This window comes from Manis javanica, chromosome 6 (genome assembly GCF_040802235.1).
Source record: "Manis javanica isolate MJ-LG chromosome 6, MJ_LKY, whole genome shotgun sequence".
NCBI lineage: Eukaryota > Metazoa > Chordata > Mammalia > Pholidota > Manidae > Manis > Manis javanica.
Window position 1 is genome coordinate 45,337,346 of NC_133161.1, and position 27,980 is coordinate 45,365,325.

Sequence of the window (27,980 nt, forward strand, 5' to 3'; positions counted from 1 at the left end):
CCAGCTACACCGGCAGCAGTGACATATCAGTGTTGCGTTGACTATGACATGGGAATCCTAGCAGTGGTTCACACAAACACCTCTCCCTCTCCCCCGACTAGGCTTCCCCTGCACCTGGCCCCAACAGCAGCAGCCACAAGCTGGCGGAGAGTTCTTATTCCTTGTTCCTCATTTGTATCACATTAGGTGACCTCTAGCACCAAATTGTGGAGGGAGTAAAAAACAGGCAAACACCATGAGAGTTTGGAAGGCTCTTTAATAGCAAGCGTATGGTAATTACACTGTTGGATGACATCCTCACTCGGGGAAGGAGGAAGGAGCAGATGTAGACAGGGTTTGATTTAGGATTTACACTGCTTGAAGTATCTAATGAAGGGCAACAATTTTTGGCAACCCATTTCACAGGTTTTGTGATTTACAAGTGATTTCTTTGAAAGGAAATATAAAAGCAAAGAAAGCATACACACCCTGCACAAAACATTTCTGGCCTAAACCCCCAGGCCCCAAATTGTTCCTTGCTGTTTCTTCTCATGAGAGCTAAACTTTGCTCTCATACACAAACTAAGACTGGTTCACAGCTGGTTTCAGGCTTTCCTTAAAACTGATGATTTACTTCCTCCTCTAAAAAACTGACATTTGTACAGAGTACCACTCTGTATCTTTATCTACCCAGCTATCAGAAGGTTCTTAAAGTAAAAAAATAAATTTTTAAAAACAAAAACAAAAGAGAAAACCAAGAAAAGGCAGTTTTAGAAAGAGCAGACTGTCAGCTTTTTCTGTGGTACAGTGTAACTTGAATATAGTTCTTAGCAAATTAAATGTTCATTTTTATGTGGCCTGGTGCACCCTTTTAACTGTGCTTTTCAGCCTTACAGTGCTTTAAAGGGGCTTTCTAACATGAAATGCTCATAGATTCTCTATTTCTGTAATCCAAATTGAAATAAAAATATTGACAACGTATTACTTAACATCTGCCCAGTTAGCGTGAGCTATATAGATATTTTACCATGGACACCAGAGGCAACTGGCCTTCTGGCAAGTTTCAGAATCATTTTGTATACAATCTAAAAGACTTCTGTCTTTCATGTCATACCTGGTATCACAAAACCAAGGTTAACTGATTAGGACTTTTTGGAAGGGCAGTAGTTTTTAACACAAAAAAACGGAGGCCCGTAATCTGAAGATGAGACAATTGGCAATAGTATCTCTTTGGGACTAACATTCACTACAGGAAAAGGGGATCTGCAATCCGCTTGAGCTTTAATTGTGCTCTGTCTGCGACCTTGAAGCATGAGGAGTCTTTGCCCTCTGGCCCACAGAGCATTCCTGAAGCTTGGCCTCCTCTGCAGCTGACAGCAAGATCCAGTTTGGTTCACACTCTGCTTGCAGGTGACTGGAGCTCCTCTCAGATCTGTTAGCACTTTGGAAATTTAGAGAGGTTTCTCTGGCTGCTTTGTGGAGGAAAAGAACTCCACCAAATGTGCAGGACATCTGCTGTCTCCTTAGCTGGGGGACATTTTTAAAGCCACCCACAACATAGGCTTTGCCTATCAACATGCCTTTGAGGAGGGCAGGCTCCTAGTAAGATAGCCATGACAACAGTTTTCCTGCATCTCACTTGGTAACTGCCCCCTGGGTTTTTTTTTTTTAAAGAATCATAGCCTAACTCTCCCCTTCTCCCTTCCTCATCTTCCACCCAGCTTAAGTCCTGCCTAGTCCTATGTGCTCGCAAACTGTGGGAAATCCAATTTGTTCATACTATAGTTTCCCAGCTCGTGAATTTTAATATGTAAGGCAGATTCCTAAAATACACATCCCAACGATGCTCTGGTATCACCGCTCCCCTAGATTCATACTTTGTGCTCTTATGAAACAGAAACAATACAGATGGAATTGTGCTGGAGAAAAGTTTCTGCTTACCAAGAAAAATAACAGTAACTATGAGAGGAGAGAAGTTTTCACTTATGTACACTGAGAACCTAATTCTGGCCCCAGAACATAAGGAAAATTCCTAAATAAGAGACATTTATGTTCTAGTCATGGGGAACAAAGGACTAGATGCTTCTAGGAGGAGGCTAGGAGACCAGATGGACACCTTGGTGTAACTGAGTAAGGGTGGCAGCAGGCGCTGGATGGGGTCTCACCCCGCCAACTCCGGCTCCGACTCCCGGAAGTCAGCAAGGGGTATCATCCGGCAGAGAGAAGTAACCTGGTAGCCTATAAGAAACATGTCTCTGGATTCCCTCACACCAGGATCAAGGTTGTGTCATGTTATCATAAGCATGAATTCACAGCTGGCCCCAGTGATCAACGTGCAATCATCCCTCTTCACATACCTGCACACTCACCCCACTCACACTCACGCACACTCTATGACTTCCTGGATGATACGGCAAAAAAATAAAAGCACTCATCTTTCCCTCTCTTCCAGCTATTCTCCATGCAAACTTCCCCTCAGCTAAGTCAAACTTACTCCAATTCAAAGCCACACACAGTCTGTCTGCCTTCCATAGACAGGGCATGTACAACCAGACAGATTTGTTATCTCTGTCTACTGGGACCTTACTTTACCCTCATCAGCCCCTCAGGATCAGGCCCTAGGAGGTTTGGACACTCACGAACCACACACACTGTGGCCAACATCCTCAGGACAGTATCTCTGCAAGATTCAAAGCATTTCCTTCTCACTTACACAGTCCCCGGCAGAGTCAAGTCTGTCTCCCAACTCCTGGGTCAGTGCTCCTCCCACTCACTCCACACTGCCTCATGGTGAAGTGTGTTTGTATATTTCTGAAAGTCAGGAACTGGCCTGGCCACGGAACCATTCCCATAACAAAACTATAGACCGCCCGACTCACTGACCAACCAGGGGAGGCTGTCGCACGCTCTAACGCCACACATGAACTGCACGGGGTATCCGTGCAGGCGGGACTGACTGTGCACACGGGCGCAAGCACTGGCAAGCCCTGGTGGGGATGTGTGAAGTTTTAGAGGATTTTCCCATGAAAGTAAGTAATATACAAAGTGTTATCCCCTACCCCTGGGGCAGAACACAGACCAGATTACTTTTCTGCTCACAGAACGCCTGAGTGATCGCAGCTTAATTTTTGTAAACAGAAAATATTAACATAATAATACCGAAATGCATTTGGTCGAAGCCTAAGCACTTTTTTTTATAAGATACATTTTTATATTAATGTCCATTCCATTTTCAAACACATGTAAATTTAGAAGTTAGACTTCCATGTATAAAATTCCAGTTTACCTTTGAATGGAGCAAGCTAGTCAAGTTCTTCATTTCAGTTGCAGAAGTCATTCTTTCTGCCTGTTGTGTTAAAGTAGAGGTTTCCAAGCCTGGGAGATGCCTCACTATGCCCTCTGCTCAGGTACAGAGCCAATCAGCAAGCAGGCAAGGGAGCAAAGCACAGAATACACTCGCCCCACTGGATAAAACACCAAGGTTTGTTCTGTTAATAGGCTACTTGGAAGGAAATTCATTTTACTTGAAATCAACCTTTACTAAGTTTTTCCAAGAAAAGAAAAAAATGTGGGCACTGAAGGATGGATGGAACCACTGTATGATTTTACCAGATGACTTAAAAACTGCAGTACACTATTTACCACGAGCAGCCACTCCGCACAGCACCAACCAATTAAACAGGAAATGTTGAGATAATCAGGTTTACAGTGACATGCCTGGGAGATATACAAGACTCCCAGAAGCTCTGTGGCCTCTGCTGTTTTTTCTTTTTCTTTTTAATCCAAAACTTTGAGAACCTAACAGGCACCTATGTGCATGTTAAAACATACCCACCCCCCGAGATGCTATGTTGAGTCAAGTGCTGTATAAGAGGCATTCTGCATCCTAAGTCATTATGCCAGGGATGCAGAAGAGTCCAAAGAAATGAATGTTTTAAATAATTCCACGTTAGCAATACAAAGGATTTCACCTGTATTTGTTGGCTAAATGAGGACATCAGTGTTTCCAGCTATGACAGCAGTCATTCTGTGAGTTGTCTGAATATTTTGATCATTAAAATTTCCCCTCTGAACCAAGCTAATCCTTGATTAAGAAGATTCCCACCCTGTATCGCTTTAGAAATCCACTTTAATTAGATTCTTTGAAACACTTATGATTTTTTAGTAAGTTATACAGTGGGATACTTTTCTTGATTTCTTTTTTTTAAGGAATAAAAGATTAAGAAAGTAAAGGATTCCATCATATTAAAAAAAATTTTTATCCTGGTTTATTTTCCCATTAAATTTATCTATGGCTTCAAAGTTTAAGTGGCACTTGGATTTTGGATGTTTTCATGATTTAACAAGTTGCCATCTCATTATAAAGAGATAAGGTAAATGTTTCATCTCATATGTGGGACAGCTTATAAACTTTAAAAATAAATCAATAATTCATGTCACCCATTTATTATTTTCACTATTAGACTTTAAAAGTGCCTTTGGAATTAGCATGTTTTAAAATAATTGAACATGCAAATAATGTTAATACCTAACCATGACCCCGTTACTATATATCCAGGTAATTTAGTAATGGCAGAACATTTAAACAAAGGCTTCCCTGTCTCTCTTACCCTCTTAATCCAAAGCTAAGTGATTATCCTTTTCTGCCCTTGTGTTTGCACTTGAGCAGTTTAATGACTAGATATTAAAACTCATGCTTTTTAAGCAAACCCTTTCACTTACGGACACTTAAAAGGTACATAAAAAGTGAAGACTGCATTTCTTCTCTGCCATGCTTTCCCTCAATAATGTCCCCTGTCGAGGACTCCAGACATATCCTTAGCACATTCAGAGTTCTCTACATTCAAGTCAGTGAATGTTAGTTCTTCAACATAAACACAAGAGAGAACAGTCGGCCATGAAATGGATTCTAAGTTCAAAATGGCAAAGGCTACCAAGACACTACCATAGAAACCCACTGAAACGGGAGTCAAATTCAGGTCACTTCTGAGCAAAACTCATTCCAGATATTTTGTGGTCATTAAAAAGGTACTTCATTTTAATTTGGAGGCTGGGAGTCAGATGGCCCGTTTTGAAGTGCTAATGCAAAAGGCTAACCCAGGAGCACGCGACCCCCACCTTGGGTACCACGGGCTACTCTTTCCCTCTCAGGTGGGAGCCCCCGGAAGTTTACTGCTGACTGACCCCCATTTGGGGGTGGTCCGCCTCTGGCTCCTCCTCTTCCACGTCTGCACTGTACTCTTCAAAGGCATCGTCATCGGCATCTGGAAGCCCCAGTAACTACAGGGGAGAGAAGAAGAGCGGCAGTGAGTGCCAGTGGCCCATGGACAGGAAGATCCAAATCTGACAGCACCGAACAGGACTGAGCACAGCAGCCACAGACTTCCTGTGGCAGCAACCACCCTTACAATTATTTTCATAACATTAATAGATGGAAATGTCAGTCCTCCATTGGATTGGTGCCCAAAGGGCTAGGTTTTATTGGGGAGACTGGAAATTCTCTACTTTTAATTATCAAAACATGGCACCCCACAGTGCCTATGCAGAAGGATGTATCTGTGCACATGCATGCATTGCTGGGACATTAGCCATAGTACAATGAACAGTGTTCACTGTCCCATTGAGATATCAAAAATCTATTCCCCTCTATGCTTCTTCCCCCAAAAGCATATGCTGCTATTAATTATAACATACATATACAAATGTGGCAACTATTACCATGTTCAACAAAATGGTTAAATAAATTATGGTGTAGCTACAAGATGGACTCTTTACATCCACTTTAATAGTGTCTTTGAATAATTTAATGGTATACAAAATAGGCTCATTTAGTGTAAAAGCATGATAAAAACTGCTTTTTCATTATGATAAGATTTCCTTACCATTTATACACAAACATGTAGGAAAAAAAGACTTTAGTGAAATACACCCAAATTTTAAGAGCACTTTTTAAAAGAGTGTGATTTATGGGTAAATTTTTCCCCTTTCGTTTTTTTGTACCTTCCAAATGCTCTATAATCATCATCAGGGAATTCACAATCCACGCACAGTAAACATTTTCTTAAAGCACTGACTGGTCTTTGGTTAGAAACTGTTAAGTGCCATTTGCCGGGCCTGATCAAAAGCTCTGGGGCTGACAGGAAGCCATGGCCTTGGGCTCTCCTGGGCCTTGCCTGTGATCACAGAGCTTCCGCCCACAGCTCCTCAGGAAGACTTACAGTCTGCAAGCGGCCAAGGGACTTTGTCACATGGTGGCCCCGTGGTTGGTCACTTCCATGCAGCTTCACTGAATGGCCCCCATGATCCAAATACCAACTACACTAAGACCTTAAAATAAGATGCACCATTCTGCTCACTGTGCATTTCCTCCCTAGTGCCCTGCCACCCACCTCCCGTCTTCCACTCCCTCTCAAATGGCAAGAGTCTCCGTCAAAATAATACCTTTACTCTGAAGTTCCTGAACCACAAACGTTTCAGATCTCAGAGCCCTATAAACACACTCAGGACATCCTCTGCTAGGTGCTATTGGTCCTCTTAAACACGTGACCTGCTTAGGCACAGGGGGCCCTCCCCTCAGTGCTCAGAGGGATGCTGCTGAGTGGAGGGATGGGGCAGGAGCACATCAGCTTGCCCAGAAAGTTTGTAAAAATTTTGAGTATGCTTGGGAGAAGGGAGAAGGCTTTTTTTCCTAATTCTGTCTTCCTCCCATATCTTAGTGGATGGAATAAAAAGATGTTTGCTTCTAAAGAGACAGAGGGTGTTTGGTCACAATGAACACAGATGACTAATATTTTGGTGTTCACTTTTTATTTGAAGAGCTGCTCAATGACATACCAAGGTGAAAGCATCAAATGAGTGGTGATACTTAAGTAGCTAATGAAATATATGGTTGCCACTATGAAGAACTCCAAAATCACTTAAATGCTAAAAGATGATGCAGTTGTTCAGTAATAAATGGAACTCCTCACTGAACTGAAGGGATAGCCCTTAAAAGCGGAATGGCCTATAGGTTCCCTCTTAACAAATATACCTGGTAGTAGCTGCCTGGAGCCCCCAGTTCAGGAGGATTCTGGGCTCAGTGGGAAAGACTGTGGTCAATTAGCAATGGCTGTCAGGGGTAAAGAGGGCACAGTGGAGACATGCAACTACATATTTGCCATTTTTTCCTAAGGAGATATGCCATTGCTCATTCTTTTTCATAATACTCTTAGGTACTTCACAGACCCAAACCCTAGGTATCCCCAACACCCTCCTTCTCCTCAGCTTAGAGTGGCTTATAGAAGAGCTTGCAGGAAGCCATTACCATTCCTTCCACTCTCTCCTCTTCTTAGTCCCCTACCTCACCTCCAACGGGAATCCAAAACATAGCTCTAGGTCCAGAGTATCAGCCATGAGAGGCCCTCCCCTTGGATGGAAAATAATACATGCCACTAGGAGAGCTGCTCACCTCACTGCCCTTACAGGAAGGCAAAGAGTACAAAGCAGTTCTCAGTGGCTTCTGAAAGTTAAGGCACCTTAGCACAGGGTCTGCAGATCTGTTGAGAGCTGTGTAGAAAAGGCCGTGGGCCTGGCATCTGGAAGCCAGGGATGCAGTTGGGACCTCTGGCAAGCCACTCCCTTTGCAGGGCTTCAGAGTCCTTCTCTGTAGAGTGGGAATCATAATACCTACTCTACCTTCACAGAAACTATGAATATTAAATAAGAAAGTGAATGTGGCCATGGTCTGAAAACAGCAGAGCCTTTTGCAAATTACCTCGTTATATTACCTTGTTTCTCATTTTAAAGCCCAGTCAATTTAATTTTTCAGGGGGAGTTACTGCTGCATCAATAGACTTCCCCAGCCTCTGCTTCTCCCTCTCTCTTCTGCTGTGCTTGCTTTTGGACTACCTCATTATTAACTAGTAATGTAAGAAGTAGGAAGTAAGAAACTCAATTCTATTAGCTTTCTCATTTGATTCTCAGGCTTACATCCAACATCCCACTGAACCAACCAATGTTGTCATTCTTCAGATTTAACAATAATCATGTGTATTGGTTACATTTTATTATCTGTTGGCACTGTCTGAAGTAGCTTTACATATATTAATTCCTTTGGTTCTCATAATAACCCTAGGGAATAGGTGACATTTTATTCCCTTTTATAGGTAAGACCTAGAGACGTTACCCAGTAAGCATCAGAGTCAGGATTCAAACCCAGGCTATCAGATTGCAGACTTCACACTCCTAATCACCATGTACCTACGAGATTCCCTTCCAGCTGTTATTGTTTTTTCTATAGCTGGGGGCCTCTATGTTTCCTACACCTTTTAAAAAATTCAACATGCAACATTAACGTCGACACTTTTGAGTATGTACAATTTGGAAGCATGCAGAGGAGAATAGAAAAAGCACTAGAACTAGAATTTGCCTGGCATTCCAAAGGATATCATATGGACATGTAATCTAGCATTCCCACCTCTGTCTCCATTCCATCTATGGTGGGTAAATCTAAATTTTACTTCTGGATCCAAATTTTTAACAGTCAAGAAGACATATCAAAGACAGGAGCACAGACTAGTAAAAATCTAGACACCTTGCTTTTACTGTACCCACACATTCTTATAAGGAAAAGAAGACAGGCCACGATATCCTGTCTGGTATATTAAATTACTCATGTACAATCATTAGTGTCTCTTTCAGTAAAATTTTTTCAGTTGACTGGAAAAAAATCTTTATGCTCAGTCTGGACAGTGGTGTTGGCATTTCCAGGGTCTTGCTGTCCACAAAGCTTCCTTTGGGCAACCCAAGGTTACAGAAGAATTTCTGGGGCCCACCCTTCCAAACAGGATTGTCCTTGAAAAGGAGAGATGCTAAGTCTTGAGCAAGTTCCTCAGATCCAAGAAAGTATGGATTACTTGTAGGACTAAATCCAGGTCTTTGGAAACTGGTGTAAACTAGCTGAGGACATTTCAGTTGACATTGAGCATGTGCTGTTGCCACAGGAGGCACTCCCTCTGCATGGTGGGCCGGGCACCTTTATAAAAGGAGAGCTGGCCAGTCAGCAAGGGCTTTGGTGCTTTCAGAAAGGCCTCGTGGCTTCAGAGGTGCCTGTAAGCTCCTCCTAGAGGAGTCCTTGAAGCAGCACTTCTCACCTACTGTGTACAGTATACATGATTCACCCAGAGATCTACCTAAAATGTAGATCTGTTTCAGCTGCATTCAGGTGGGACCTGAGATTATGCATTTCTAACAAGTGCCCAGGCGATGGTCCAGGAATCATGCTCTTGAGCATCAAGTGTTACTCTAAATCATTTGGGGAATTTGCCACTATACATCTTAACAGTCCATGATGGTGGAGGTACCAAGAAACCTATGACAAGATCCTGGTCAGTCTGTCTTCTTGATACTAGGGAAATAAAGGAACAGGTGGCAAGGTAAGACCCAAATGAGCAAGTGTAGCAGGTACTCTTTTATTTTTAGGGCCTATTGTACTTTCTAGAAGAGACAAGCATTTGAATGTTCATTTGTGAACAAAAATCAAGTCATGATAAGCTTACATTGTCAACATTTAATGCCTTTTATTATGTGCACATGTGCATAACCTTTTCTTATCAGGCTTTCTGACCCATTGGGGCAGCTTCCCACATGTGGATTCTTTTTCTTTCTCTAGGCTCTTGACCATACTATAAGAGTAAAATCAGGAATTGGACTTTTTCTGGGTCACAAAGAGTTTTCCTGTGAGGTTAAATCCCTGGCTCTCCAGCTGTTAGTGGCAAATTGAAAATACCAGTCTCACTCCTGTCAGTGAGCTACAATTAGAGGAATTTTTCTGGTAGATGTGTCCCTGCTTTGTAAGAGAAAAAATGTAAAGCCACACATTTTCTTGACTTTTTTGACACTGGGAGGGGACCAGTGTCAATCAAGGCAAGAAAATGGGGGCCCATGGACTCTGACTCCAGGGAGGGCTATCAAAGCAACTTCAACCACAACAGCACACAAACCTGTCATGGTAACAGGTGCCTCACGACCCTACTCTCCCCAGAGCTCATTAGAGGAGGAAGGAGAATACTCCAGGAAAATAAAATAAAGCTTTGAGAGAATCTGAAAGGGCAAAGGTCTTTAGTAGTGAAATTGGAAAAGGTAATAAGCTCTATCTTCTCTTGTGAACCATTTTTAAGCAGGGGTAAATCTGTCACTTTGTCACTAAATAAAATACACAAAAATACTGAGGGGAAAAAAATGAATGGCACAATTGCTATTATTTAGATCCGTAACAGCTATTTTATTATCCAGCTCAATCATGTCATGACCAGCAACTTTTAACCAAGGGCCACCTAAACAAGAAAAATGTAGGATTCCAATGCCTCCCTGATACACATTTATCAAGGCTACCGACGGTATGTGAACTACTACTAGACAAGGATCAGCCCACCTGCTCACCTACGGCAAGAACAGCCTGCTCGGCACTGCCATTTGCATACTGTACCATTTGGACCCGATGTTCAAGCAGGAAAGGAAAAAGTGAGATACAAGCTAGAAGGCCCCTGGAGTGGAGTGGAACATGGGTCACTTTAGGAGGAGGCTGGCCCACTGCACCCACAGTCAGGTCCCCACCTGGGAAGCACTTCCTAACAGCAGTTATGAGCCAGAAATTGAGACGGACCTCAGCAGGGAGTTTGGGTTTGACAGTCCTTTGTATTCTGTCTGATTCTGAAGCTCTCTGTGAATCTACAAGACAGCAAAACAGGCATGACATGACACTCACTTTGAAGATGGGACATGAGGCTGAGGGGGCCTGTTAGAGGCCATATGGCAAGGAAGCGAGACAGGCCAGGCCTGGGCCACCTTCCCTCACCCAGGGACATCTCTAAGGACTCTGAACTAAAGGACCAAGATGGGCCTTTCTGGACTCTCCCCCTGGCCAGCCCTCCTCCCTGTGTGAGCACATCTAGATCCTGCCTTTTCTTCAGGAGCATCTTCACCTCCTCATGAAGCCAGTGCTTCCTCACTGAGCCTGCTCACATCTACTATTCCTAGCCTTTCTGACATATTATAGACAAAACAGCTGTTTTAAAAACACACAACATAGTTTCTGATTGTAAATGTTTTCTGGGATATCACAGAAAATTTTGAAAATATAGAAAATTAGAAAATAAATATCACCCATGACCTGTAATCCCAAGGCTCTTTGGTCACATGCCCCTCTAGGGGGTGGGAGCACCCATTCATCCTCCTTACAGCACCAGCATCCAACACAGTGAGTTGTATGGATTAGGAACTGAATGGCTATTTATTATTTTGCCAAACCAATGTTGATAAACTTTTGACTCTAATACCCCAATAACACTTCTTTAAAATCCCTTACCTTAGCCAGAAACTTCTGTTAAGCATGTGTTGAAATCACTTAGCAAACTGTTTTCCCTCTCCACCAAAAATCTAAGTATCCTACAGAAGGTGCCACCGAGTCCTGCTCACTTTTCAGCACTATTTTATCTACTGTCTTTATCCCATCCATACCAATGCCAGCATGACCCAGTGCTTATCATGAGTAACATGCTATATGAAGCTAAGTGCCCAATAAAAGTTGTCATTTAATATTCACAGCAACCCTAAGGTAACTACTGTCATGTTTCCTAATCTTCCAAATGAAGAAACCGAGAAACAGAGAGGTTAAGTAACTTGGCTAAGGTCACACAGTCAACAAGCAGCAGAGCTAGGATTTGAATACAGGCAGCCTCCCCATAGAGCATGGGTTCCTGATGACTGCAATACCCCGATTCCACATCACTAGGTAGATGGCACAAACACCACTCTGCAGTACACACTACCTCACGCCCTCCCAGGAACTATCTCCCTACAGGACCAGCAAAGCGTAGTAGTCAGCAGAGCACGGAATGGACTCCTTCCCACAGTGTCTGGACAAACAAGTGCTGTCCTGTAACAGCAGTCTGAATTGGGTACAGAGTTTCTCTGTACGCCACCGGGGCTGTCTCTCTGACCAGAAAGCCAACTCACTGAGGGCAAGAACCAAGGGCTCTGTTCTGTCCCTCACTCTCCAAAGCAGTGCTTCGGCAGACAGCAGACAGTCATCGGACATTTTGGTAAAAATGTGATGAAGAAATAGAGGAAAAAGAGGACTAGTAAGATGGAAAAAAAGAGGAAGAAAAATGTATGTTCTTTTCAAATCTAGCAACAAATTTCCTTGTAGAAAGGAGATAAGCTTTGACTGTGCTATTGATTGTTCCAGTGGGAGGAAACAAATAAGAGAAAGAGGGAAAAAGCAGAGTCCAAAGTCAGTGTGTCAAAGGACAGAGTGTGTGAAAGGGGCACGCTTAGCCTCTGCAGCCAAATCACTGACAAAGGCCAGATGATTCTCCTCTTTGGCCTGCACGTGTGGGGACACACAGGCTTCAGCCCACGTCACTGCCTCTGCTTGACTGATGCCCCAAAAGGCAGGAGAAGGCGGTCAACATGCAGGTCCTTACCTTTCTGGGGTGACTGCTCAAGGCAGGGCTGGCGACGGGCTGGCCAAGGGAAAACAAGGATTCTAACTTTGGATGAGGCTGTTTTAAAACAAAGGCAAAAATAGCAGACTTACAGACACTGAGAAGTGGCTGGTGGCTATCATGGGGGAGGGGTTGGGGTGGGTGTGTGGGGAGGGTGAGGGGCATAAAATTCTCAAGCATAATATAAGCTGGTCACGGGATGGTAGTGCAGCATGGAGAACACAGCCAGTGATTCTGTAACACGTTCCTATGTTGACAGGTAACTGCTGTACTGGTGGGGGTGAGGATTTAATAACACGGCTAGTTGTAAAAATACAACCACTGTGTTGTGTATTTGAAACCAATATAGGACTGTATATCGATGCTTCAAGAAATAAAAAGATGAAGGCAAGAATATTCCTCCTGCGGTTTTCCCAATTACAAACAAATTGATAGATTACCACAAACTTTCAGGGAACTGATATGCTGAAATGATGTAAACTTCAGTTTGTCTGCCTGATAACCTTATAGTATTTGAGTGTTACTTCGACAAATACTTTCAACTACAGTAGCAATGAGACCCTTGCTCTGATTACCCAAAGTTTCCTTACATAAAACAAACTGGTAAACGGGGCAGTGGGAAGAAATGCACGCTTTAGTGATGGAGAGGGTTGTTTCCCCACTGATCTCCAGCAGGCTTTCCTTCTGGTCTGGAACGTCCCTCTCACCTGGCTGGGGACACACCCTGACAGAGAAGCCAGAGCCCCCTGAACTGCACCCTCAGTAACCCTGAGCAGGTGCCCACCGTCTCTCCCTGAGGGGCCAAGAGCCCAGCCCCAGGGCGCCCGGAGACTTCCCCTTCTGGTCCCGGCTGGGAGGCCTGCTCTCCTCCCCGCCCACCGCATAAGGCTCCGCTTCAGAAACAAAGCCCGGAAGCCCAACAACACGAAATCAAACCCATGTGTCTTTGAAAACGTAGCGGCTTCATCTGAAAGGAAGCATTCAGCCAGTACAACTGCTCTCGGCTATGCATCTGGATTTTGGGGGCTACTTATTTTTTCCCCATTTACATGTGGCTGCTTGGTTGCTGAAATACAGCCAAATCTTGGTAAAGAAAAAGGGCGCCAGGAGCCTTGGTGGGAGCTCACCTTCTCCGGCTCCAGTTAGGCCGGTTCTGCGGCTCTCCCGCGTGAAGTGGAGATGATGCCCTCAGAGGGCCAGGTGGTAGGCTGACGAATGCAACCCCTGAGAGCACACTGCAAGCAAATATCACTTGCTAATGTTCTTTCTGTGGTTAAGATTCAGGGGAACCCATTTTTTAAAAAATTCTGCCTACTTTGGTATCTCTACTTGGATGTCTAATAGGCATTTCAGATACTGCTGTGTCTAAAAACCAAGCCCCTGATCGTATCATCCCTAAACTTCTCCCCCTGCAGCCCTCCAGTGCACAGGCAAAGGACTGTGCGGTCATCCTTGTCTGCCTTTTCTCACACCCGGCTTCCAAGCCGCCAGCATGTCTGGTTGCGTGTTTCAAGGCACCTCCAGGATCCAAGTCCATCCCAGGCCAAGCCCCACTGTCCCTCGCCAGATGCTGGCAGCAGCCTCCTCCGCGGACCCCCTGCTCCCACCCTCTCTTCCCTCTTATAGCCTCTTCTCAGCCTGCCACAGGGAGTCTTCCAAAAAGTGAACTCAGACCCCTCTTGTGCTCAAACTCCTCCCGTGGCTCCCCACCCCACCAAGTAAAAGCCCACATCCTCCTGTGGCCTACAGGACCCTTCCACACCTTGGACTCACCCCCTGCTCCTCTCCCCACCCCTCTGCAGGGGCCACATGGGCCTCTCTTGCTCCTTGAACCCTGGTGCTCCCCTAGCCTTCACAGTCGCCTCCTCTCTGCCCAGAGGCTCTCCCCTAGATCTCCTCATGGCCAGACCTCCCTTCACATTCTGTTCAGACGTCGCCTTCTCTGGGAAGCCTTCCCTGCTCCCCTAATCAAACATCCCTGCGCCTCTGACACGTCTCCCCCCCTTTCCCTGACTTTTTTGTTTTCGCGTCTGTACTTCTCACTTACCCATTATATGCTGTACTTATTTATGTTGTACCCAACCCCCAGCCCCACTAGAATATAGACTCAGTGGGGTCTAAGACTGTCATCTGTTTGATCCAAGTGCTAGGAAGAAAGCACTAAATTGTGCCAAGTACCTACTGGGCACTCAGCAAATATACCCTGAATGAGTGAAAAGGGATAGAATAGTACTTTCAGGTAAAAAATCTACTTTGAATGAGCCAAATAGGCTTAGAAAATTAACAAACAAAATATTAATTGGTTGGACAAATAATAGGAATCAGAGTGACAAAAAGCCACTGAGATTCCTTTTCTTGTAATGATGGATTAAGTGATTAGGACTAACTCTTCCTTGGAGAACTAAAAAAGTGGATTAAATATGAGAAATGCTTTTTTAAATATATTGACAAACTAGAACCTAAAGAGGTAAACCTAACATAAAAAGCTGTTTTTGTCCTCAGGGCATTTGCTGGGCCCTCAAAGAAACAACTGGAAGCTTTACTGCATTTCTAGCCTGCTCTCAGAGCTAGGAGACCACAGTCAAATGTAGGGTCTGCTAAAGGAGCAGACTGTGATAAAACACTCTCACTTTGAGCTGGGACCCTGAAGGCCTACACCCTTACATGGTCTGAGTGTTTGTGTCCCCACAAATTCATGTTGAAATTCTATACCTCTAGATACTAGAAGGTGGGGCCTTTGGGAAGTGACTAGGTCATGAAGGTAGAGCCCTCATAAATGTGCCTAGTGCCCTTACAAAACTGGCCCTAGAGATCTTTCATCTTTCTACTAGTGAGGTTATAGCAAAAAGATGGCCCTCACCAGACACCAAGTCAGCTGGCACGGTGCCCATGGCCTTTCCAGGCTTAGAATTTTGGGGAATAAATTTCTGTTGTTTTATAAGCCACCCAGAGTCTATGGTATTCTGTCACAGCAGCCCAAATGGACCAAGACAGCCCTCAGGTCGAGGATGAACTAGGAGAAACAAGACCCACAGCCTGGCTTTTCAGTACCTAGAGGGCCCCAAGAACCATAGCTCCTGAGCTGCTTGAAGGTGGTCCCAGACTGACAGGGCCCCCAGACCCTGCAAAAGCAGACAGAAATCCTCTCTGGAGGAATGTACCATCATCTTAGGCCTCAATTTATTCCTATATATAAATTTCAAATACAGTACTGGCACACACAGGATCCAGCACACAAGAAAACCAAAGACACTGGAGAACCGGTTGAAACAAATGACAAAACAGACTTAACAAACCTTGAAATACTGGAATATCAGATATAGTTAGGCAACCACACAGCATGTCTACTATGTTCAGAGAAATAATAGCTTGAAAATTTCAGCAGCAAAGTAGATGCTGTTTTTAAAGATTTGAAAAAGAAATAAATAGAAATTCTAGTGCAAATATCACTGAACATGCAGAGTATTTACAATGGGCAGGGAAAGGAACGAGGTGACATGTCCTGATAACTGGTGATCTGACTTTATTTGTCCAGTAAAGACAAAGAGAAATAGAAAATCTTCCAAATAGGGTGAGAATTCACTCTACATGTTTTTCGGCTAGAATGCAAACTATTAGCTAGCCACAGACATACAGATTCCTAAATGCTAAGGGGGGGAGGTGGGGGAAGCTAACTCTCTACAGGAGAGGAAAGAACAGAAAAAAAGCCGTATCCAATTTCATCCTTCTCCAAGCCCACAGACATGGAGGTACATCCTTTATATAGCCTCTGGCAGTCCCCAAATACAGGCCTTACCACTGTAAGAGAACCCCCTCCGCATTTCCAAGCCCTTTCATTTTAAGTCTACTGGACGAGAACAGGAATACTTGGTTGTCTCATAAAGGCTGTTTGCTCCCACCCTACCAGAGATTCTCAACTCAAGAGATTCTAGAAATAACCACCACCCCTGCCACAAACAGCTGTGTCACATCCCGGCTCCCCCTCCCTCACTGCCCTCCCCCTCCCCGCCAGCTGCTATCTTTAAGCCACAAAGCAGACACGAGAAACACGATTAGTCATCCCAGATTTTGCCCACTTTCCCCACAACCCATATTATTCAAAGCACAATCACTGTAGAAAACAAGATGGCTTTGGAAACCAAGCAGGCACCTACAGGTCTGAAAGACTTGAAGACTTTTTCCAAGACTTCCTGGAGCGTCTTCTTGCCGCAGGAGGAGATGTAATCCTGTGCTAGCTGCAAGAAAGGCAGGCAGTCCTCGCTCTCACTCCACACGTGCTATGTGCCCACAGGAGAGGGAAAGGAGAAAACAAAGACACGTCGTCATTACACTCAGTGTGATGCACAGAAACCCAAAGGGATTTTTTTTTAATTACATGAATTTGGAGAAGACATCCATTCCAGAGTAAAATTCATAGTCCCACTTTGTTTGCATTGAAGGGGATCAGAAAATGCATACCCTACAGAAAATCCCCAGCTTTTGGGCTGCAACCTCACCTGCTCAACTTGCCATCAGATCTGCTCCTACGTAGTACAAAGGCAGCAGGGTTGATATTCCCCCACCCCTGGTTTCCACTGCCCCCTTTCCTAACTCCAGCTAAGGGTCATTTTAAAACAGAAGGGAGGAGAAATCAAGAACCTGCCTGGCCCTTAACTTCACCTTCAGCTGTGATTAGCGGGTTAATTAAGCATAATTTGTAACCACTAACCTGCAACAAGATATTTACCCAGGTTATCTGTAAGTTGGGGCAATGGTAAATTTACTTCAAAATGAGATGGATTTAGGAGAACATGCAGAAAAGTCATCACTAAATCACCAGAAAACAAAGACTTTCTGAAAACTCACCCTCCCTTAAAATGTTTTAAGAAACATCATACCCAATCATCACTTCACAATGTTTACACACAAAACAGGAGGAGACTGGCTTGAGGTTTCATTTTTTCTTAAGCCTAGATGAGGTGTTTTTTTTTTTCCCTTCCTTCCACACAAGGATATCCATTCAGCACATCTTTAAGACTAGTCTCTCCCATAAATGTTCAAGGATCTGGAAAAACTCCACAGAACATGCTTGCGAGACCTAGATACAAAAGTGCCCTGCACTGCCTACCTGAGGGGTATTGGGCTGCCTGGATGACATCAGGGCATCTGTTAGGCACCAAGAATCACAGCCCAACACTGATGAAAAAGTACAAGCTGTGGGGGAGAGGAGGACATTGGCAGATGAGAGCAAGAAGCAGGGACTGAAATGAGATCTATTTGGAGATGTAGTGCATGGCAAGCACACACTTGCTCCCTTCTATTAATACAAATGATCAGGGCATCACCCCAGGAATTTAACCACCTATCACTCAGTAAACATGTCTCCTGCCTCCTCACTGCAGCATTTCTAAGAACTAGATTTACATATTTAAAATACTGCTCAGATCCAAGAGAGACTACCTAAGTTGCTAATGTGCCACATTTACTCCCCAATTATCTGTGTTTCTAGGTGTTTCTAGGATGTAAAGGTCCATTTCTGACACATGCTGCTCTAATTCCAGCAAACTTGTAGAACAGCTAGCTTCCTCCTCACCTAGTGAAGGTAACTTCTAGATTCTCTAACTTTAGAGAATAGCTCAAACACGATACCCTATTAATTAGAGACCCTTAAAGTTGAACCACTGAAATGCCATTTAGGTGATAGTCTTATATATTGTACAAAAATATAATAGTGCAAAGTGCTTTTATATCCACTTTTGCACTTCTTCATCAGTGGGGATTCAGCAAGAACAAAAAAGTCCCACTTTAACGTAAGTTCTGCTCAGCACCCATTTCCATACTCAATTTTTAAAAAAGTTCCAGCGTATTTCAAATCCTTGTCAAAGATGGGATTGACATCTAGCACTACATAATAGAAAACTCTAAGCCTGCCTTCCCTAGACTTGTGGAGATTAGAGAAAAAGCAGAAAGTTTTTAAAGTACCTGGCCAGTGTGCAGCAGATGTTCAATAAATGGTGGATATAAGTACACCTTTCTCTTTTTGCATCTGCAGGGGAGAAGAGGGTGGGGTTGGGCTTTCTACCTGCCATAAGGCTGAGGTTACACGTTGAGCAAATCAGATGTCCAGTGTGACTGCACCAAGAACACTATCCGAGGCAACGTGGGTTACAGATAATTCAGAAGTAGGCATGGCTATGAAAACCTTGCATACTTCTCTTTAGGTGTAATTACAAAGTAAACTAAGGAAATGTATCACTTAAATAATAACAGAATTGCAGTGTATTCACTACTGCTTGGTAATCAGTTTCTTGTTTCTACGACATTTCTAACCTCAGGAGATTGTTCATGCCATAATTTCCTTTCACTGTTGGAGTTGATTTATGAATACATCTCAGAGAAGGCAGTCTTTATACCTGCTAAAGAGTCATCTGTCCAGTCTGCCTAAATTTCCTTCATTTGGCTGTATAACTCACCCTGGAATCCCCATGTTGGTTTTATGAATTTAAAAGTTTCAACTGAATCCCTTTCCATATGGTAACATGAGGGAGCATGGGGCGTGGCATCAGACAGACCCAGGTGTACATGGGTGCTTAAAAGACATCACTTATTAAATGCTAATTGTTTCATACCCACTTTATCTCATGACAAAAGTAATTTCGTTTTATTTACTAAAACTGCTTCCTTCCAAAATTAAGGCAGTTAGCAAAGATCCATAGAATACAAGATGAACTAAAAAATAAGTCTGCAGCTGGGAAAATAAGGACAAAGGGAAAAACATATACGGAAAGTCAGATAAAAACCAAGTGAGAACAGTGCAAGGTAAACAGGCCTGGCCACTTGCTTGGATGGGACACAGATTTGCCTCAATGTTTCCTACATACCTATGCAAAGAAAGTTCAACCAGTGCCTCAAGGCAGTGCTAACACAGACTAGCCCTTCAGAACTAATGGGCAGTGCTAACACAGACTAGCCCTTCAGAACTAATGGGAAGGGGTGGGGGCAGGATGATTATCTCTTAGAAAAAATAGAGGGGCTGTGGGTAAAAGTGCAGTATTTCCAGAATCTCTCACCTGGCCTTTATCTTCATATCAATAGGCATTTACAAGGGCCTGGGAAGAGGCCAGCACACCTGAGAGGTTTTCTGGGTCTTCTAGCTGGGATGGGGAGAAACAGGTGAGCCATAGTGGCGGCCAGAGAAAGACACAAATGGAGCCTCCAAATACAGGTCTTTTCACCTTGACTGATTTCGGCTTCAAAGGTTCATTTTGCTCTGGGGTTGAAATACATTTTGCCCCTGGAGTTACAGGGGCACATTCCAAAACCAGGGAATGGCAGAGAGCCTGTATGGTGGCTGAGCTGAAGCTCCTGAAAACAGGATGCGGGGTTTAGTCTCATACAAAGACAAATGGGTGACTGAAGATGCAGAGTCCTGCACCACAAGGCGTGGCCACAATGACTTCAACTTGGAAAATATTTTAAGCACGTGTAACCAAACACCCACTTTGGCCATGAAAAAATTATAGCAGGGGTCAATGAACCTGTGGCTTTGAACAATTTAACACCCCAGCAAATATAAATCCAGGTACAGAATACACAGACTTTCCAATAGGATGGTTAGAGCTAAGGCAGGTCGCAGACGTCACCTGTTGTAATAGGAGAAATGCCAAGGAAGGGGAGGAGAGCAGTGGTTCTCAAGCTTCAGCGCGAATCACAACCACCTGAGGTTTATTAAAACACAATTGCAGGACTCCACCCACCCCACCCACCCCACTGGAGTTTCTGGTGACAGCCGGGCTGAGAATTTGCATTTCCAACAAGTTTCCAGGTGACACTCATGCTGCTGGGTCTGGGGCCACATCTGGAGAACCAGAACCAGAGCAGAACTTTACACTAACTATGTACTTGGGGGTGGGGGAGTGGCTGTGAGCACTACATTTAAAAATCTTAACGTCATTGCTGATTAAATCCAGCTGCAAATCTCAGCACAACATGGGTTGCAACAGAGTGGCCCTCGCTCTACCTGTCCTGAGCCACCTACCCTTTCCTATAGAGCCCTGCCTTTTGGGAGTTAAAAATTCCCAGTAAGAACTGTGATTTTAGAACAGACCATCAGTGGCCCTTCCTTCTCTTATCAAGTTGGGCCTGAGTTTATCATCAACGCTTGCCCAGCTTAAGACAATACAACCATGTCATGTGCAAACAGGAAAGTAAGCACATTTGTTTTCTATAGCTTTTTTGAGAACATCCAACTTACCTCAAAATGGCATCAGATCATTAAGGTAATTCAATCCTGCAAGTATCTTTCTGAGGGCAGCCTGTGAGCTCCTACTGCTCTGACACTTGTGGGGGCGGCCATTTGATTTCCTGGCAGACTGCAGGGTGGCGGAGGGGCTAAGACACACTCGGTTCTCATTCCTGAACTGTTATTCGAGTCAAAGGGTCATTTCTGTGAATCTCACTTTTTCTATCGTAGTGATGTGTGGGTTTTCTGCCAGTAATCAGTAGTACCAGGAAGCCCTTTTTGAGTTGGTACAGCTTAATCCAAACCTGACTGCTGTGCATAGAAGAGATGGTTAAAGAAGATAAAAGCTACAAGCAATCTCATGCCACCCAACAGGTATCTGCACAGGGTAGGAAGAGCAGGGCTGGCTGTCCCTACAACCTGCTCTTTGTGTCCACCACTGATATTTTACCAAGGAGGAAAATAGAGGCTCAGAGAGGTTAAGCATCTTGCCTGTGGTCACCCAGGGATCAAGGAGCAAAGCCAGGATGTCAACAGAAGTGTGTAACCCTTCAAGCTGAGCCTCAGTATCTTTATTTGTAAGGTACAGGTAAAAATGATACTAGCAGGATGGTTGTAAAGATTATGAGATAACACTTCCTCTCATTTAACAGGGGCCCCATAAATGCTAAACCCCATCTATCTGAACTACATTAGCATAATTCTCCTCTCAGGATGACTACTCCATGAATATCCAAAAGGACAATCTTTTACCCTAAAATTATCTTTCTATACAAATAATACACAGACACTGTGGACAGGTTTACAGTGTGCCACTATTCCTCACTTAATCTTCACAATAGTAATGTAATATAGGTACAATTATCCCCTTTGCCAGATGAGGAGATGGGAGAGTTTAAGTTAGACAAAAAAGTGCTTTCTCTCCATTATACCACCATAAAAAATGCTGCAATCTCATTTAAACAACTAATATTTTTCTTCTCCAAACAAAAAATTTGTTATTTGGTCACAGTTAAGAATAGGGACATACCTAGAAAAATGGGGAAATATACATATAGTCATGTATTTATTACATACTTAACATACACATATTACATATAAATGTGTATTTAGAGACATAAGCATACACACACACAAAATCAAATAGCTTATATAAATAAAACCTTTTTTTCTTTAATACTATGACAATTGCTATCATTGTTTTTGTATTGAGGAGAGATTAAACTATACAAAATTTTAGGATTGGCAGAAAAAGTAGGCCAATAAAAGAGCCTTTCCCCTCTTCAGTCACTAGTGTCCTGGCCTAGGACAAGGAGGAGAAGCAGCTGGTGCTGCCATGCCCAGGAGCACACATGCACGCACATGTGTCCTCTGGCTGGTACATCAGTGGCTGCCAGCACCCCACTCACCCTGACGGAGCCCTCAGGACTGAGCTGGCAGAAGTGGGGAATGTGCCACTGGTCTGTGGGCTCAGTCCCAACTCTGTCACACCTGAAGAGCCAGGCAGGGTTGGCTCTATCCCTGAACTCCCAGCACAGAGAGGGTACTGGCAGCCTCATTACACCCCGGGACCTGACTTCATGGGCCACCCCATGGAAAGGGGCAGCATAGATGGGATGGCCCATGAATCAGGAAGGGGCATGAGTGCATGGGGGATCCAGGAGCTACCAAAGCAAAGGGAAAATAAAAGGAATTCCTTGTTTCTAGGCCTCTGGAATTACTGGCCTGATCCTTCCGTGGGACACTCTGAATGGTAGAAAGGGCTTGGGCTCAAGTATTATTTGTCACTTCTTGGTGGTATAGTCCTAGATGAGTTCTGTGAACTCACTGAGCCTGTTTCCTTGACTATGAAATGGAGATAATAACAAACTTCACAGAATGTAAGGCCCAGTAAGAAGCTGCCCTTGAACTCACAGTCTGAATTGGGTCCCCACTTGTCACTCCTGTGATACTGTTTTCAGTACAGGACTATGAAGAGAGTTGCTCTTCCACTTATTAGAAGTGGGAAAGTTAGTAAACATCACTGAGGTTCAGTTTCCTTATCTTTAAAATAGAGTGAGGATACCTTGTGAGATTATTGAGTTCTACATGCAAAGTGCTAAGAGCAGTGTCTGATACACAGTAAAGTACATGTAAGTTGTAGTTATGTTCTTTGAAGCTGTCGTTCTAGAAATTAAACACCTGTCTTCTACACTAGACTCTCTGCATTCATTCATTCTTTATTTTTTACTTTGAAATTAAGTTTTATTTTCAAACTTAATCAAATTAAAAAACTTATGCATCCTTTCAAACATGAACTTTCAAGAGCTGTTAGGTAAGCTAATCATACAAAGCTGTTTATAACAGTAATAGGAGAAGTCGTCAGGTTTTCCAAGGCAAAATGTCACAGAATTCAAATCACAACTTGGATTTTCAATGATTCAAATGTTTTTAATCTACCCAAAAAGGTCTGGTCCATGTAAAACAAAATTCTTCCCAGGGATATTCCATTCTCAATCAAATTCTTCATTATCACCATCATCTCACACAGTAGGATAGCTGGCCGTGGAGGCAATTCCACCGTGGTTGTTCCGGTCCTTGGCCATCTTTATGTAGCCATTCATGCCCTAGTCTGTACCCCAGCTTCTTTATAGAACTGGAATGTTTGCTTGCTTGCATCTATATTAACAGAAACGAGCCCCACATTTGCCACTGTGACCTCTAGGTTCTTCTCCTGGACAGGGATTCCATGGAATCCAGTCACACTGGCAGCAGAATACTCAGGTTTGTATTTGCAGGGTTCATCCTTTCCATGGTACAGATGGGATTGCTCCGAGTCCAGGCCTCCATTGTCAATAACATACTGGAAGGCAAAATTCACTAGTCCCCACTGCAGCCACCGTTGCCTTGATGTCCAGAGCAGTCCACCAGGTTCTGCTCATTCAGTGGAAAAAGTTTGCCAGTTTTCTGGAACATCTGTCCTTCAAGGGCACCAGTTGCACTAAAAGCCCAACAAGAACCACACCAACTCTGGTTCTTCACAAGAGTTACATAGCCCTTCTCTCTCCATTCCACAGACTTGCTGAGTAACTTCCTGAGCAAGGGAAGGTACTGGAAACACTTCCCTAGTCTCGTACTTCTGCTTTTGAAGGGTGTTCATCACCTGCCTGAATTCTCCATTGGTCATGTCACCAAAAGCATTCATTGCCATTGTGAAGCTGTGTTTCCCTAAGGCATATTCCTCATTGTGCTTATCAATCATTTCTAGATTCTTTTTCCACACTGCTCTTCTCCATCCTTCTTCATTTTTGCCATATAGCTTCCTGTGTGTTGCCGTCCACTGGGACCAGAATGCATTTAAGCCAACATCAACTGATGGAGCAGCTGAGGCTATTCCCAAGCTGAGGATGGTCAGGAGGAGTGAAGGATGCGTATTTAAAAACCTTTGGTGGGCACAGGTGTGCAGGGTCAGCAGGCAGGTTTGGGTCCTGGGTCTCCACTTTCATTCATTCTTACAAACATGGATTGAGCACTATCATCTGTCTGACGCTGTTTCAAGGGCTGGGATACAGTGATGAATAAGAGATCACTGCTGTCAAGAAGCTTATGGTTTAGTGGGGAGGCAGTAAATAAACAAGACTATAAAGTACTAACGAGAGCTGTGATGAGAATAAAAGAGGATGAGGTGAGGGAGTGTGTGGCTTGAAGGTTTCTCCTAGGCCTGAATGGTATAAAGGAGCTGTTCATGTAAAGATGTGAGAGGAGTGTTCCAGGCAGGGAGAAAGTGCAAAGGCCCCGAAGTAGAAATGAGCTTAGCATGTCCAAAGACCAGAAAAGCCAATGTAGCAGGAACACAGTAACCAAGGGGGAATAATGGTCAAAGATGAAGTCAGTGGGGTGGCAGGAGACAAATCATGAGGAGACTTTAAGCCAGAGTAAGAGTTTAGGATTTATCGTAAATTATGATGCAAAGTCAGTTTAGGCAAGGTGGGGAGTGGTGGGGACATGACCTGGATTATAGTTTAAATAGCTCCAGAGAGACTGCTGGGTGGGCACTGCCAGAGTCACTGATATCATCACTCCCATTTCAGGCACTGTTTCAAACAAGCCTGCTGGGAAGGCACTAATATTATCATCCCCGATTTACCGATATGGAAATCATGGCATAGAGGGATTGAGTAACTTCCCCCAAGGCACAGTCAGATGTGGGGGACTGGGGTGCAAATCCAAGTAGCCTGACTGTTAAGTTCTCCTAACCACTATACACACTGCCTCTTCATTGGGTAGAACGGCCTCAGGAGCAGGTGGGCAGAGACTCTATTTGTAGTCTAGGGAACCCTGGTCTGGTACAAAGTAAGCCCTCAGTGAATGTTTGTTGAATGAATGAATGGTGTGAGAACACCTTGTGAAATGCTGTGAAAACTGAAAAATGCTATGTAAATACTGTTAACTAATCCATGAGATTACAGGTCTTCCACTCATCTCAAGTTTCTTCTAATGCTTAATAGATTTTTCTGGGGAAAGGAACGGAGGCAGGACATTTACTTCATGCCTGAGTTCCTTTAACTCAAGGAAAACAGCACCTTGACAAATCTGGCATGGGACAGATTCAAGGAGAAGTATGGGCGAAGAAAACTCTGGTGGGTGACATCTGGTTTATTATGGTTTCCAGAAACTTTGAGAAAGTTCCAGCCTTCTTAAGGAATTACTTTGCCCCATCTTCTTTTTTATCTACTTTATTTAATTGTCAGCAAATCAATTTTATGTTCAAGCTTTTTACTCATACAAGTGGGAAAACATTTACAATTAAGGGTGGCCTGATATACATATGTTTCTGAATGATGGTTTGATATACATACTCAAGGCAGGAGAATAGTCTTGCATTTTCTTCACCCACTTCTCCGTGGAACAATTTCTTTAGGTCTGACAACTGCAGTGCCAGTAGGAAGGATGTGTTCACCTCTCCCCCATAAAACCCAGAACCATGAGTGATTCTCACCCTGTCTCACACAGTAAGGAGGGGGAAAGGCTACTGGCAGACTAAGGAAGCCCACATCTAGAGGAGACTCCTAATCAAACACAAATAGTGAAATTAGTTGGACCCTGGTGCCCTTTCCAAGTTATCCATGGGGCTTTCTAGTACTTTCACAATGGAGTAAATCCCTTTTTAAACATCTCCCATTCCTCCGAATAACAACACTTACTGATTTTAACTGCAGTTAACAGTGTTCTCACATGTATTTATAACTTACTTGCTCTTCACAAGTACCTATGATGGAGACATTGTGATTCACCTTATTTAACATGTGACACAATTGAGACTCTTAAAAAAAAAAGTTCTAAACTTGGGAACCCCAGATCTCTGGCCCAAATTTGTTGGGCTCTTGCTGTGCGTGGAGACTGTTTAGGTGCTTTATCTAGTCAGTCAACTGGGAACTGGTACTATACCCATTTTTTGGAAGTGAACTGAGCTCAGGGGAAGGTGTTTGACGAGAGTCATACAGCCGGAACTCACTCAAAGAACTAACTGGCTGTCACCCAAGGCCCTTCCTCTTCCAGAGTGGGTCCAGTGGGGGTTGGGGCCCCGGTGGTTTCTTGCCTCCTAGGTTGGGTGGAGGTGGTGGAGAAGCATGCTTTATTGCCAAGGTATACACAAACCGTCTTCTCTCCAGAGCCAAGAACGGGGATCTTGCTGTTCAGTTCCTTCAAGAACTCCCCGTGGGTGGTAGTGGCGAGCAGCGTCTGGGACCAGGGCCCAGCTTTGTCACCCCACCTGAGGAGCCAGCGCCAGGCTGCGCATCGGCGCCGCCCCACCTTCGTTTACAGGGGCGGCAGCAGAACAGACTCCAGGCTCAAGCACGGCAACCCGACCCATGGCCGCCTCCATCTTACATTTGGGGACCATTATTTTTACCGTCCTTATAAACACTTCACGGAGGGCCATCCTCGCCCAGTCTCCGCACCTTCCACCCCAACTCCCCTGGCCCCTGCATCCCCTGGCAGTTTAGCCAGCGCCAAGATCCCAAGTGGGCGCAGGATGCAAAGTCGAGGATTTGGACACCGCAGTTCCAGGTCCCGGTGCCTCCGCGCCCGGGCGGGAGTGTGGGGTGGAGGAGCGCGGATTCCCCCTCATCTGCGCACACCGAGGGGCTGTGGTCGGGCCGCGGCTGCCGCCTCTGCCAGACATAACCCGCTCGAGCCCCACACACTTGCTGGAAGCTCACAGAGGAGCAATGGAAGCACAGGAGGAAAGGGGGATAGGCGTGCCCGCGTGTGGGTGTGTGCGCGCGTGTTATGTGGGTATGCGCACGCGCGCGTGCGCTTTTAAGATCCGGGTGTAATTTCGCACGAAAGGTCTGGGAGATGTCCACACATCGCTAGTGTGGACAGAGGCTTTGTGTCCAAGCAGGCAGCGCAGGGAATAACACGGGGGCCGGGAGTTCTCCCAGGCGAGGACAACTCAAGGAGTTGTGTTCGCGCACTGGGAGGGGAACGGGATTCCTCACTCGGACGAGACTCTTGAGTGTAGGTAGACCCGGAGTCCGGATCCTACGGGAGGGCCCGTGCGCCCGGCCAGGGCTGGTGCGACGCGGCGACACCCCAGAGATACTCCAGGGCGAGCACCGCACAAGGGCCGTGGGGTCACGTCCTCCAAACAGCCCGCCCCAGCCCGGCTCCCCGAATCCTAAGAGCGCCCTGCCCGCCGCCCACCGGCCCCACCCGGAGCGCCGCCGCCGCCGCCGCGCGGGGCCCAGGGGTTCCCCTCTCGAGCTCAGAGCAGCGGGGCGCGCGGCGGCCAGCCGGTCACGCCTCCCCCCGGAATCCTCGGGCCCCACAGCCTCCCCAGCGTGCCAGAGCTCGGGCGTAGGGACGCGGCCACGCGTCCACACCCGCGCGCTGCAGCGGTCCCTCCCCCAGGCACTCACAAAATTGTCCCCGCAGCCGTTGTCCGGACACAGCACGTAGAAGGAGACGCCAGGGTCGGCGTAGAAATCCATCCTGCGCTCGGTCTCCTCGGTGGCGATGAGCTCGAAGGGCGTGTTGGAGCACCATTTCTCCGCAACGTCAGCCAGCTGCTGGAAATCCATCCTGGCCCGTCGCGCCCGCCGCTCCCTCAGCCTCCGCTCTCGCTGCCCGCCTCCCGCTCCTCCGCCGCCCGCCCGCCCTCCTCTCCCCTCGGGCGCCCCCCTCTCGGGCGGGCAGCGCGCGGCTCCGCGGGCTCGGGGGCTGGCGGCGGGGCCGGGCAGCGCGGACTCCCTCCGGTCCCGGGATCCTCCCCGGCGGGGACTGTTTACATGCTGTGTGTAAAGGGTGGG

At 45.2% G+C, this 27,980-nt stretch overlaps 1 protein-coding gene and 1 pseudogene across 1 annotated transcript; both read right to left on the reverse strand.

The window, feature by feature from the left end:
* Nucleotides 1-238: 238 nt before the first annotated feature.
* Nucleotides 239-27,976, reverse strand: MTURN (maturin, neural progenitor differentiation regulator homolog). The gene is made up of 3 exons (XM_017671668.3): nt 27,591-27,976; nt 16,619-16,741; nt 239-5,259 (listed from the first exon to the last, which is right to left on the reverse strand). The coding sequence occupies exons 1-3, from the start codon at nt 27,750-27,752 to the stop codon at nt 5,149-5,151; spliced, it is 396 nt and encodes a 131-aa protein (XP_017527157.1). The 5' UTR covers nt 27,753-27,976; the 3' UTR covers nt 239-5,148.
* Nucleotides 17,664-26,608, reverse strand: LOC108404188 (procathepsin L pseudogene; annotated as a pseudogene).
* Nucleotides 27,977-27,980: the final 4 nt, after the last annotated feature.

Excerpts from the sequence above, each read along its gene's own strand:
- MTURN (XM_017671668.3), bottom strand. The coding sequence starts at position 27,752 with ATGGATTTCCAGCAGCTGGCTGACGTTGCGGAGAAATGGTGCTCCAAC. Across the intron at positions 16,742-27,590 it reads ACGGCTGCGGGGACAATTTT|CACGTGTGGAGTGAGAGCGA; the intron begins GTGAGTGCCTGG and ends GTGGGCACATAG. Across the intron at positions 5,260-16,618 it reads TCTTCAAGTCTTTCAGACCT|TTACTGGGGCTTCCAGATGC; the intron begins GTAGGTGCCTGC and ends TCTCCCCTGTAG.